We start from the raw sequence: 13911 nt of genomic DNA, 5'->3' as shown, positions 1-13911 counted from the left end.
AAAAACTAAATATCGCACTGTTATTATGCAGCCCTAATTATTATGCAATGAAAAAATATAGGTATGTATTAATTCATCTAAGTTGAGGTAAAAAATTTAAAAAACGGTGTTTTCCTTTAAGAGTCTGATAAAAATGCTAATTTACAAGTAATCATGTCCGACGACTTTAGAGGGTTTTGCATGAGCTCTTAATTTTTTGTGTGAATCTAAGGAATTTGGAGTTATCGGTTATTTTAACTAGGCACCTAATAACATGCTTATGAAAAGAAACAAGAAAATATTTTGTTTAGGTCTAAAGTCGTCATCTTTGCAGAATGAGTACAAACACTGTCAGACATTTTGTGAATTTAGAAGTTTTATTCAATTTGTGACCATTTAAATTATATTACTCTTGTTCAATAAGATATGTATTCAAAACTTGAAAGCCCTTAATTTTTTTAATACCCACTCCAAACATATTTTAAATCACAAAACAAACAGGAATTAAACAGCTGCTAACAAGACTAGTTAATAACAGGTGAACACTCGCTGACATCACAAAGAGCTGATATACCTCAGCAGAGACGACACTCATGCAAGACACTCCAATATAACCACACGTTTCTCATCTTTCACAATAAGAAAATCTTTTAGATCGTGTCCTCTTCTTTCAGTAGAAAACAAATAAACATAGTGTCACTGTGTGGCAGATAAATCGCTTTTGGAAACCGTATAGCCTTATAATTCACTATAAGTATGACCTTATTTTGTTGCATTGAGCATTAATAGGTTAATAATGATTTAACTTTAATAAATTAATGCAAGAATAACTCTAGCCCAGCTAGATATTGTAAATAGGCAATTGTAAGCCATTCACGTCCCATGTTTAAATCTGGCATTTATGCCTAAATGTTATCATCTAGTGCACAGTTTTGACTAGTAGAGCGTGGAGACTGAAATGCTGTTATATACATCCCATATTCAAGTATGATTGGGTGAAATGACTAGCAATGCAAACAGGCGACCTAAATCTGTGTAAACAGCGCCACTTGGTGGCAGCTCTCGATGGCACACCACGAGGAACAGAGCAGATGTTTTCAACTCCTTAATCTTTTAATGCAAGTTTCCCTTTCCATTTCCTATATATTGTGTATATATATATAGATATAGATATATCTTTTTTTAAAACAGAATTTCAATAAAAGATGTTACCTTCTCATATAATAGTTATGAATTTGCCTGCACACCAAACTGTAATAACATTACTGGGAGCTACACTCTCCAAACCAAAATCTCCATATAGTAGGAATGCATATTTTGTATTATTTTCTTGTGGCTGCATTTGGAAAGTCCCAACGTATACATGGTCCATTTCTAAGACGTCCCTTTGTGTAATAACTTAAACGGGGGGTCACAGTGATAAAGACTACAGAAATAAAAATGAAATATTTTGTGAGATTGTGCTAGTTTTCAGAATGGATGCTTGCTTTCATAACCATTATAACAAACAGAAGATGGTTCACACACAGCAGTAAATGCCAGAGGAAGGAAGCCCGATATCATTAACAAAAATCTCACAAGACCAAAGTCTTTATGACAAAGTTGCAAAAGGCTTACATTTTGCATGAAGTAACTGCTACAAATAATGACTTTGGTTAAAAAATTGAAAGGAGGATACAAAACGTCCTTTCTTGTTGTTTCACAATGACACTCCAGTCGATTTGGGGCTTCTGGGATATTCAGAATACGCCTTTGGAAAAAAGTGGATAAAACCAGTGTGTGTTCATGATACATAATCTATCATTAATATGAAATTGTTCAAAGATCCATATTTCAAAAGCTAAAGCAACACTGAAGGTTAAAAGGATCTGGTTAAATTTTGTGCTTAACTATCATGACCATAATGTCAAAAGGCAAAAATATTGTAATCTTATTTTTCCTTAAACTCTTTCTACAGCGCAAAAGCTCAACTACTTTGCTCTCACAAAAACATATTTTTTCTTCAAATATAAAGCTTTAGATCAGACTGTGGTCTGAAATTTAAAGAGTAGACATCACCGCAGTAAAAAAAAAAATTGATAACATCCGCAATTTACATCTTTATGTTACCTCAACCGTCTTTTTATCAAACCCACAACCCTTTTAAAAACAAGGTGGAGCTTAAAAGTCTAATCACCCCATCTCCACAAGCAGATGAGCTACCCACACCCACTGCTATCATATATACATGCACACAGTCCCCGTTACTGTTCAAAACCAGACAACACTATTTAAAAGCACCCAAGAGCATTAAAATAGGGCAACATGAAGTGCTCAGATCAAAGGAGCGCGTTCAGTTTAAGACCCGGATGCTTACGACATGCTCGCTCCACTTCTATAAACAGTAAATGGAATTAATAAAACCCCCATGGCTGGCCTTTAATCTCATAATAGCTAAAACAAGAGAAATAAAGAGACATCTTTGCCTCGGTAGCTCTGACTGTAAAACCAGCTCCGGTTCTTAAGATTGGGCCTGGGGAAACAATGGGACGAACTCCTCAAGGACAAAAAACACACCACGGTAAATCATCTAATAATGCCTTCCTCCCAGAGGAGAGTTCAATGTAGGACTTTCAAGCGTCCCCGGATCTATCTAAGAGGAGAACAGTGATGGAGAAGAGGCCATATGGAGGCCACCGAGCACCCGCTACTCTTATTGCTCTTGTCCTCTGCCCGGGTTCGAGTTGGCAGGAGCACCTGTTTATTCGTATTTGAGCAGGTCCTTCCCGAGCCCCCGCCATTTAAAAGCCTGTGGGTGCGATGTCTCCTTTTGGTTAGTGCACAGGAAGCGAGCTTTTTTGGAGACTGGGCGGTTGGCAGTTATGTGTGTACTCACTGATGCCCTGATTTGCACCGTTTATCTTCAGTATATACGGTAATGCATACAGTTCGGTAAGGATATGAACAGAAAGAAAAAGTGAAGAAAGAAAATGAGAAATTTTGCATAGCAATGTTAAGTCGCTTAAAATGTTTTTGTAGTGCTCGAGAGACACAAATGCGATCAAGTGAACTGTTACAGCGTTACGCTATGAATAATGCAGACTGTCCTTTGGGCCAAAGATAAAGCGATGATTCCCTTTCAACTGCGAAACGGATCGCTAGTGATATCGAGTAAAAGCACAAACGCTGATAACCGCATAACAAAACCTCCGACGCCTGTGAAACGGAGAAGGCGAAGAGCAAAACATGCAAGCGCATCGTTTTTAAAACCACAGGCTCTACCACAGCCGCTGCTGCCTTAAAGCGTCAGCCATCGCCCAAAAAAAACAACATGATCCAACACACAGGAAGCCACAGATATCTTTTAGCAGGCAGTTCACGTTAATATTAAGCTAAAATGTGGCTTCCAGTCTTTTAAAAGGTCTTACAAAAGTAGATTTAGTTTAACATCTGTGGCTTTTAACCTCAGCCTAAACTTAGAGATGCTAAACCTTACTGAGAGTAAAGCCCAAGGCAACACGTAGACTACTGGAATGAACAACGCTTAAACAAACGTAAACTCAGTTCCCTCAGTTAACCAGTGGCTTTGTCCTCAACTCTTTAAAAGGGAGTTAAGCTAAAAACAAAAATTAAACCTGAGGAAAGGATCTCAATATATCGCAAACTATTATCTTTTCCTCTCGCCAAAGTGTGAAACAACAATGAAATACGGTTATATTTAACTGTTGCTACTTCAATAAAATCTTTTGGAAGAAGTCATAGATACGCAACAAGACAACAAAGCTCCCGCCTCAAGGGGAGCCATCGCGTAGGTCCATATAAAGGATAATTCTCCTTTTAAATAAATTTATATATTTCTAGTCTTTTATTTTTTCATCGTTGCATTTGTGTCTGGTTTTTCGGCAGCACATTGCAAAGTGAACCTCCTTGTTACTCGAAGGTCACAAAAGTCGGCCTTCAGGCAAAGTCCACCTCGTTCACCAACGTGCATCTATTGCTAGCAACTGAATTGGTGCCACTTCCCCGAATGGGAATTACGAGGCCAGAGCGCGAATGACACAGAAAGGGATTGTGGGAGAGGTAGGTCTCTCAGACAGGTTTACTCCTTGAAGGTAAAGGGAGGTTTGGGTCGACTCTCTGCGGCGTCATCATCAGGGCCCAGAGTGAGAGGTGTGCTTACAGAGGCTTGAGGCATGATGGCCGTCCCTCCACCCGGCGGTGTTTTATCCTGAGACTGCGAGGAAGAGGAGTGTGTGCTTTCGCTGGAGCTGCTGCGGGTATCTGTGCTGGTGCTGGTCTTTTTCATCTTCCTACGTTTGGCCAGAGGAGCCTTATCCACCGTCTGGAGTCGAAAGCCCTCCCGCTTACACTTATTAAAGGCCTGGGGAATATGATCAGAATTAAACTATGCCGACAGATGCAATCGAAAACAAAGCACCATTCCTGTTTATTTTTATTGTCTATATTTCTAGGTAATAAAACAAGTACTTTTTGTAATTTCCCTAATTTTTAATGGCTTATTAAAGGAAAACACCACCGTTTTTCAATATTTTACTATGTTGTTACCTCAACTTAAATTAATTAATACATACCTATTTTTTCAATGCGTGCACTTATAATCTTTGTACAGCGCTTCTTGAATGTGTTAGCATTTAGCCTAGCCCCATTCATTCCTATGGCTCCAAACAAAAGTTTTAGTTTGTGCTACCATACTTACTCGTGTGACTACTCATGTAACAGTCTTTAAATAGAGAAAACATGGAAGTGTTTGGTGGCTTCTAAATTCATCCCTGTTTGGAGCCATAGGAATGAATGGGGCTAGGCTAAATGCTAACACATTCACGAGGCGCTGTACAAAAACTAAAGTTCACGCATTGAGAAAAAAGACAGGTATATATTAATTTGTCTAACTGTGGGTTCACCAGCCACGTATGAGGCGTCAAAATCGCGTCTACCACGTCTAGTTTGCCGCTTGAACATTTTGAGTTTACTCGTTTCATTCGCGTGTGAAATTCTAGTCTTCGAGACATTCACATGGAAATTTGCGTCATGGGAAGGGCTTCTGCGACTCCGCTCGCTTTCTGTGATCATGTCACTTCTAGAGCAAGCTCCTGCTTAATGCGGCGCGTTTTTCCGCCAAAGTTCAAAAATTTCAACTAGCGCGTTTGCCGCGGCAAAGCTTAATTCACGCCATTCACGCAAGCTAGACACGTCGTGAGACCTCCAGATGCGTGTCAACGAGTCTTCACATTGACTTAACATTGAAATCACTCGCGCTTGGTCTGAAAGCAGCATTAGTTGAGGCAATAACATAGTAAAATATTGAAAACCTGTGGTGTTTTCCTTTAAAATAAGCATTAAAGGAACAGTAAGTAGGATTGTGGCCAAAACTGGTACGGCAATCACAAAACTTGTGGCCAAAACTGATACTGCAATCACACAACTGGTGGCCAATACACAAAATGACAACATAAACATCAGTTGAGGGCTGCAACTCCACTTTTTAAAATGACAATATCCTGGACAGACCACTGTTGTCAGTGATATAAGTATTTGAAATGAAAATGATTTCTTAATGTCTAGTGACATATCAGGGCCATTTTATGATTAATTGATATAAATTTCTTACATACTTTTACTTTAAAAATAAAGCAACAACAGGGCTCGTGGCTCAGATTTTTACTTGCCCTGCCAAAATTTTCACTGGCCCCACCATAAAAAAACAGCACTAATGAACAAATTTCATTGCAATAAATAAGATTATGATACCATAATCTTTTTTTTCAGGTTTAATGATCTAACCCCAGCCCTTTCTTACATTAAAGGTGGCTTTGACACATGTGTGCACAGAAGCGGTGGAGGAACCCAGGATGTCAGGGGTCATAAGAGGGTTGGAGGAGAGCTGACTGTCATCCTGCAGCCACGCATTGTATCGCAGGCCAGACATTTTTATTCGTTTGTCAGGGTCCACAGTCAGTAGCTCTGTAATATGAGTGGGCCACACACAAACACAAGATTTTACAAAAGTACATCACCACAGATGTCCAATATGCATCTGCAACTGCGTCTCAGCCCACCTTGTATCAGATCCTTGGCCTGACTGGAGACATTGCGCCAAGCTTCACCTTCAAAAGAGAAGTCTCCCTTTTTGATCTTCATCATGATCTCCTCTGCACTGGTGTGCGTTACACTCTTCTCCTGACACTGAAACGGGACCTGGCCAGACAGCATGGTGTACTGTAAAAAAAAAAAAAGAACTATAAAACATGTAACTTGTATTAAATTAAATTTTGTATTTGCCACTAATGGGCTGAATATTAAAACAAATTTTAAAAAGTTTTTTTACTTTTACACAGGGGTTGGGCCGTGAAGCACCTGGTTTAAAGGTGCAATGTGGGACTTTTAGAAGGATCTCTTGACAGAAATGCAATATAATATACATAACATATCTGTGGTGTACAAAGACCTTACATAATGAACTGTATTGTTTTTATTACCTTAGAATGAGCAGTTTTTATCTAAATACATTGCGGGTCCCCTCACATGGAAGTTACCACCATGTTTCTACAGTAACCATAAATGGACAAACTGTTTAACAGAGTGCGTTTCATCCGAGGGGCAACCTTCCGATCTCTCTGATGAAGCCAACACGGAAGTGACTTAAACTGCAATTCATCGACTGGCCGCTTGAGGCTGGCTTCAAAAAGGAATCAATTCCCATAGACTCCCATGTTAAAAATGGCCAACTTTACAGTAGAAAATAATATGTTTACAGCCTGGTACAAAAAGTGTTTTTGGCCTATATAGCTAATTTTGCCCTTCATGACAACTGTGAGGGGGGTGAATTTTTTTGTAACTCACCCGTTTAGATTATATTAAGCCTTAAACTTCTGCATAATTAAGGGCGTGGCCGCTTGAGTGTCGGTTGAACAGCCACTGCTGTCACTAGACTCGCGCTAGGCGGGCGTGGTTTCATCTCAGCTTCACTCATGTCCCGCCTCTTTACCCATTTTCGGTTTTCCGCGAGTAAATCGCGGGGACGCGCGGCCAAGATGGCGACGGCAGGCACCGCCTACTTTAAGCTTCAAAAGCGATCTTCACAAACCAATGGGTGACGTCACGGACACTACGTCCATATTTTTTTACGGTCTATGGTTTCATCCCTACATTGTTTCAGACGATAACATGTTTGTCCTGTCACAGCTACCATAGCTTCTCACTGCATTTTGAAATCTCACTGCTAGATGCTACTAAAAAGCACTCATTACACCTTTAAAGGGTTAGTTCACCCAAAAATGAAAATTCTGTTATCATTTACTCACCCTCATGTTGTTACAAACCTGTATACATTTCTTTGTTCTGATGAACAAACAAAGGAAAATATTTTGAGAGACGTTTGTAACCAAACTGTTCGTGGACCCCATCTTCTTCCATAGTATTCTTTTATCCTACTATGGCAGTGAATGAGGTCCACAAACTGTTTGGTTACTAACATTTCTCAAAATATCTTCCTTTGTGTTCATCAGTACAAATACATTTATGCGAGTTTGTACCAACATGAGAGTGAGTAAATGATGACAGAATTTTCATTTTTGGGTGAACTATCCCTTTAAAGGATTAGTCCATTTTCTTTAAAAAATCTAGATAATTTACTCACCACCATGTCATCCAAAATGTTGATGTCTTTCTTTGTTCAGTCGAGAAGAAATTATTGTTTTGAGGAAAACATTCCAAGATTTTTCTCATTTTAATGGACTTTAATGGACCCCAACACTTAACAGTTTTAATGCAGTTTAAAATTGCAGTTTCAAAGGACTCTAAACAATCTCAAACGAGGCATAAGAGTCTTATATAACACGTGACCTTTCGACGTCATTACGCAACTATGTAAGGTCGCGCTGGCGCGTCACAGGACCAGAGGAAGACGAGAAGTTGTGGTTTGAAAGTGCATATTTTTTGTTTTCTTGCCAAAAAATGACAATCGTTTCACTAGATAAGACCCTTAAGCCTCGTTTGGGATCGTTTAGAGTACTTTGAAGATGCGTTGAAACTGCAATTTTAAACTGCATTAAAACTGTTAAGTGTTGGGGTCCATTAAAGTCCATTAAAATGAGAAAAATCCTGGAATTTTTTCCTCAAAAAACATATCTTCTCGACTGAACAAAGAAAGACATCAACATTTTGGATGACATGGTGGTGAGAAAATTATCTGGATTTTTTTTAAAGAAAATGGACTAATCCTTTAAGACCACACTAATTTATTATTATAACCAGGGTGTGATTTGTGAAAAAAAAAATCAGAGGGGGAATGTTCCTTCAAATATTGTTATTTCTGAAAAAAATTCTGAACCAGGGGCTTATATTTATTATTCAGGGTGTTAAGCCATTTCTTGTAGCTTTTGAAATAAAATATGTATAGAAATATGTATAGTCCTACTCCTACACAACCTGAGGGATATTCAAACCGCTCTAGTTCGGTATGATAGTCTCTAAGAGATCTGAGATGCTCTAACAATAAGGCTAAAGGCCATCACACTGACTAGCTGACCTTTGTTACAGAAACTTAATAAAACAATTAAGGAAATCTGAACTATACATGCCAGAACGCATTGCTTCTTTATGCTTTGCACCAGATATGCAAAAACATTTGTTTATAATCAAAATATTAAATAGGAAAAAATGCAATGCACCACGTACTCTCAATATAACAAAAAATAGGCTATTTATCCCTACTTAGACTATTTTCTTAGGCTGACGTCTTGTCTGTTTGATGACCTCTTTTTTGCTTTCCTGTGTCATCCTGGTAGAGTTCATCTCGATTCTAACGATGGTAGTATCTTCTGTCTCATTCTCATTTCTTGGATTGTTTTGTGACGGTCCTGTAAAATACGATGATATGCTTCTTGGAATCCTTTTCATTTATTATTTGATAGTTTTAGCACTGAAATAAACTTTTGGTGCTTGGCGACATGTGGAAAATCCAGGCATCGATTAAAAAGGATCATGACATAAACTAGATGCGCGGTCGCCTATTGTCACAGGAGTGGAAGTACTGACAGTAATACTCCATTCCTGATTTTACTCTTGTTTGCATTATTGCATGGCAATTTCCTTATATTAAATTATCTTTATATTAGGCCGTTTATATGGCCGCTTGATGACCATTAAAGGTGACGCTTTTCCTGTGTTTTTGAGGTTTGATTGTGTTTACGATGTGCTATATAACATGTGTTCATGTTTCATAGGTTAAAAACGCAGTATTTTTCACACAATTTACTTATCTCTATAGTTCTGTTTTCACCGTCCTATAAACGACCAGATGTCTTCCTTGTTCTATGAACTCCCTCTTTCAGAAATACGTAACGAGTTTGGATTTTGTAGCTGGTTTGGTGTGTTGTGATTCGACAGCAGCTTAGCTTAGCTGACGACTGGCGTATTTCTGTAGGCGGACGTTAGTCAAAAACTGATGCATAGTGTTGTGGTCAAGACCACCTAAACCGAGACCAAGTCATGACCAAAACCAAGACAGGCCGAGACCGAGACAAGACCAAGACTTAAAAGGGTCAAGACAAAGTCAAGACCAAGACCAGTGCAAGTCACTGCATTAAAACACTTATGATAAAATGTGGAATATGCAAATGATTAGGCACTGCTTGTGTGTGTGTGTGTGTGTGTGTGTGTGTGTGTGTGTGTGTGTGTTTGCCATCAGAGAAGTTGATAAAATAATTAGGGCTGAAACGATTCATCGAGTTACTCGATTTACTCGATCCAAAAAATTCCTCGAGGCAAAAATTCTGCCTCGAAGCCTCGTTAAATTCCTATGACGCGCACTACACGCGCCGAGATCTGATTCACACGGACCGTTGTTCAATGTTCAGGAAGCACATCATAGCGCGTGGTACATTTTGAATTTAGTTGGCGCGATGGCGGAGCGAATATGTCCATAAACGGCAGAGAGAGAATGTTTAAAGTTTGGGATCATTACATTCAGCATCTGAACCGAAAACATCCACTGCTGTTTCACCAAGCGTCGATGAAACAAGGTAACATAGCTTTCGCTGCTTTTAATCCCATACTGTATTTGTAGCGATGTCGTTATGCGGTTTGACTAGATATGATGTTTAGCTTTGATGTTTTCGTATTCACGTTCAATTGCTTAAAAAAGAACCCCTTCACAAACACGCATGCACTTTACAGGTGTGTGTACCAAAAAAACGGCACCACAGTGCAATCATATATGGGCAACTTGTAATCTGATATATTTTGTTCAATAATAATAATCTCTGTCTTATTGGAGTTTAGCATAAGGAAGTTATTCTCTCTCACGCGAGTCAGACTGATCGCGCAATGCATCACATATGCTTAAACTTTTATGTAGCCACGCAACAATAATTTCAGCATGCATTTACTGTATACAGCGGGACGTGATGTCGTAACGCGTTTTTTCGAACGGATTCTTAACCTAAAATGCACCGCAATGCAAGTGATGCAAACCAAATGCAGCGTTCTATTGAAAAGGAACATATGTTTTTCTGCCGTACCAAAATGCAGTGAAGCAACTGAACGTCTGACTGGGGTGTCACTCTTCCTCAAGCACAGCACGCGTGCACACAGAAACACAGGTGCACGTGCGCGCGCACACACACAGGTTGTTACCATAGCAAATAGGCTCACCCCAGAAATGATATATTACATGTTAGTAGCCTAATGGTAAATGCTGCAGGTGTAGAAATGTACATAAAACAGATATTTACTTTGATGTCAGTGCTAGATTACAGCATGAAACCTGTTATGCATATTAATAAATTACAGTGCTTAATTGTTGGCACTGTCACTTATAAACTTTTAAATAAATAGGCTTATTTTTTGGAGCCAAATACCTCTGGTTTTTTTAGAAGTAAAAGCCAAATGCTTGAACATTTTACAGCCACGTCATTTTCGTTATGCATTATTTTTTTTGGTTGTTTAAAAACACAAACAAAATTTTTATCAGATTACTCGATTAATCGATCGATTCAGTGCTAGATTAATCGATTACAAAAAGAATCGATAGCTGCAGCCCTAAAAATAATCAAAGGCATTGCAGATATGTGGGAATTTATCCTTGTCTATAAGCAAATAAAAGTGAACAAACACTAAAGAGATGAAATCAACTTAAACATTTATTTTGAACTGTCTTTCCATGGCTTGCCATCCACTTAACACAATGCAGGTGTTTTTAGTAATAAAATAAGAAAAATTGTCATTAAACAATGCCAACATCATATGCCAAACTGGAATAAACTGCATAAAATTAATGATACAAAATAGATTTGTGATGTGTCTTGAAATAAAATTCCCAGTCCTCTTTGTCTGAGACGGAGACGAGACCGAGTAAAAATGCGGTCGATTCCAAGACGAGACCAAGACCTTTAAAAATTGGTCTTGAGACCGGTCTCGAGAACTACAACACTACTGATGCATATATCCGGAAAGTAGAGGGCCGTAGTTAGGGGTGTGACGGATCACAAAACTTACGGTTCGGATCACTTTATGGTCTTTGAGGCACGGATCAGCAAAAAAAGCGGTGGCAAAAATCTATTAAGAACAAATAACAAATATTATTCATTACAAACATTAAAGGAGCAGTATGTAGGATTGTGGCCAAAACTGGTATTGCAATCACAAAACTTGTGGCTAAAACTGGTACTGCAATCACACAACTGGTGGCAACTCCACTTTTTAAATGACAATATCCTGGCCAGACCACTGTTGTCAGTGATATAAGTATTTGAAATAAAAATGATTTCTTAATGTCTAGTGATACATCAGGGCCATTTTATGATTAATTTATATAAATTTCTTACATACTGTTCCTTTAAGAGTTGAAGGGCGTAACTTGGGGATGATTACGTCTGATTCGAGATGGACCGGACACATTCGACAACATGTATGTACAGAAAACTGCTAACTGTAGCACCTTTTTGCGGTTAAATTGTTTAACCTCGCTTGAGTGTTAACATTTGCAAGCCTTTGAAACACGTGCAAATGATAAAGTTTCCCTATTTAAATGTGCATATTAATCCGCAAATCGCATGTGTAATCCGTATAAACTCTAATCTGGTTCACCACTAGCTGTAGTCCAAACCGGCCATTCTCTGTAGTCCTTAAAAAGCGAATTCTGTTAAAGAAAATATATCGGTTGGCATTGAACTTAGAGCATAAATAATGGCTGCAAAATTATAAAGCTCAAACAGCAACCTTACACACTAACTAAAGTGGAATTACAAAACCGCCACTTTAATCATGGGAGGATACATTTTGTATTCAAATAATTCATCAGAGGCAGGGATATAAAGACAAGAGGAGGGGATAATCCCTGCCATCCCCCCAGCAAATCCCACCCTGATTATAAAGTAGGGGCTCCTTTTGCAGTCAATACAGTATCAGCTCATCTTGGAAATGACTTGTACAAGTCCACCTCAGTGGATTTTAAGCCATTTTTCTTCCAGATAGTGGCCCAGTGATGCTGGTGAAAGAAAATCTTACTAGCTCATCCAATATTCAGATCTGGTGACAGTGCAGGTCATGGGAGATGTTCAACTCGACTTTCATATAAAAAAAAACTGAAAATGTCCTGCGATCCAAACTAATAAAAACCTTCAGGTAAGATTGTAAAGTGCTTTGAATCGAACATTTTGCTTGACTTGTTTTCTTGTTTCTGTTGTTTATATATGGTCAAAGTGAAAGAGGTGATGTGGACAGTAGCTCAAAAGCTCCTTAGCTCCTATCTCTATCAGTACCGAAGTCTCGGTCATTGCTGTGCTGACCTCCAAGGCATTTCAGCTCACAGCCTGTCAGAAAGCATCCCGTCACAACAAGTTTGCTGCACTACTCTGATCTTCCCCCAGGGGGCCACAGCAAGGTCCTGCTCCCCAATATAGAGCTAGTTAAAAAACAACCCCCAAAAATAACTCAACAAATGGACTCCCCCAGGCTCTTCTTTCTCTCACTGAAAGTCCTGATAAAGTGGCTGAATGGTTTTATTTAGGGCGAGAGCAAAGGTTATTGGGAATGGAGCAGTTTATTTTTTTATTGATGTTAAGAAAAGCAGAACATGGACCTAAAGACCAGCATTGCACCCTTCATGTATACAGCAACTAAATGTGACCTTGTCTGTGAAATCCAGTCTCATAATCTAATCATGAGATTAGAAGCATCAAAGTTTGATTTCACTCATTGTTTTTAATCTTTGACATGACTTTACTCAGTCAATACTAACTATATTATCGCAGTTATATTTTCACAGAATGTTCTTTACATAATGTAGGATGATTTTATATAGGAGTAAATCACAAAAAACGATTTTGACCAAGTCTCATATTTTAAGTAATCACTTTATAGTTTTATTACACTGAGATGCTATCTTAGCAACATACCACAATAAGTTTTGTGTAGCTTGAGCTGTTTGTGTGACAGTCAGTGATGCTGCCTATAATTTTTTTTTTTAAATCAATTACCTAAGATGCCCCAAAGTTTTAGGTTTGAATTTAAGTGATTGGGGACACCCAATGATAGATGAGTATACTAGTCGCCATCTGAAGTGGATCAAAACCCTTCATAAAAGTTGTCTTAACATTTTGAACAATACCCATTCTTGTTTTAGGACAACTTTGATTAACCTTTCTGATCCAATTCAAACTAGTGTAGTTGAGACCTTTCCAAAAACCCGAGGTCCGACCCGAGACCCGATTGGGGCTAAAAGTTTCACGTGTGCCTCGGACACGGGTCAGGTCAGGTATAAAAATAGTGGCATCGGGACTCGTGTAATGTAAAATGAATGCGTTTTTGCCGAATGCACCCAAAGACCCGAACTCTCTCATGTGTGCATGTCAATGTCCTTTTCAAACCTCATTGTGTGGCTGGCGGTAGGTCAATTTTCATTGAGACAGACATGTCAGTCAATTTAAAATG

The 13911-nt window shown here is 38.7% G+C and overlaps 1 protein-coding gene across 1 annotated transcript in view; it reads right to left on the bottom strand.

Annotated features, from left to right (window-relative positions):
- Positions 1-335: 335 nt before the first annotated feature.
- The window catches only part of LOC141365340 (ribosomal protein S6 kinase alpha-5-like), a 58982-nt gene continuing 45406 nt past the window's right edge, over positions 336-13911 (bottom strand). The window contains exons 15-17 of the mRNA XM_073869587.1: positions 6036-6195; positions 5777-5940; positions 336-4339 (exon numbers count right to left, since the gene is read on the bottom strand). Coding sequence (XP_073725688.1) covers positions 4058-4339; positions 5777-5940; positions 6036-6195 — 606 coding nt within the window. The 3' untranslated portion in view covers positions 336-4057. The remainder of the gene's footprint in view (positions 4340-5776; positions 5941-6035; positions 6196-13911) is intronic.

Source organism: Misgurnus anguillicaudatus, chromosome 7 (genome assembly GCF_027580225.2).
Source record: "Misgurnus anguillicaudatus chromosome 7, ASM2758022v2, whole genome shotgun sequence".
In the NCBI taxonomy this organism is placed as follows: Eukaryota; Metazoa; Chordata; class Actinopteri; order Cypriniformes; family Cobitidae; genus Misgurnus; species Misgurnus anguillicaudatus.
The sequence above is the reverse complement of the archived record's forward strand: the minus strand, read 5'-3'. Positions and strand labels throughout refer to the sequence as shown.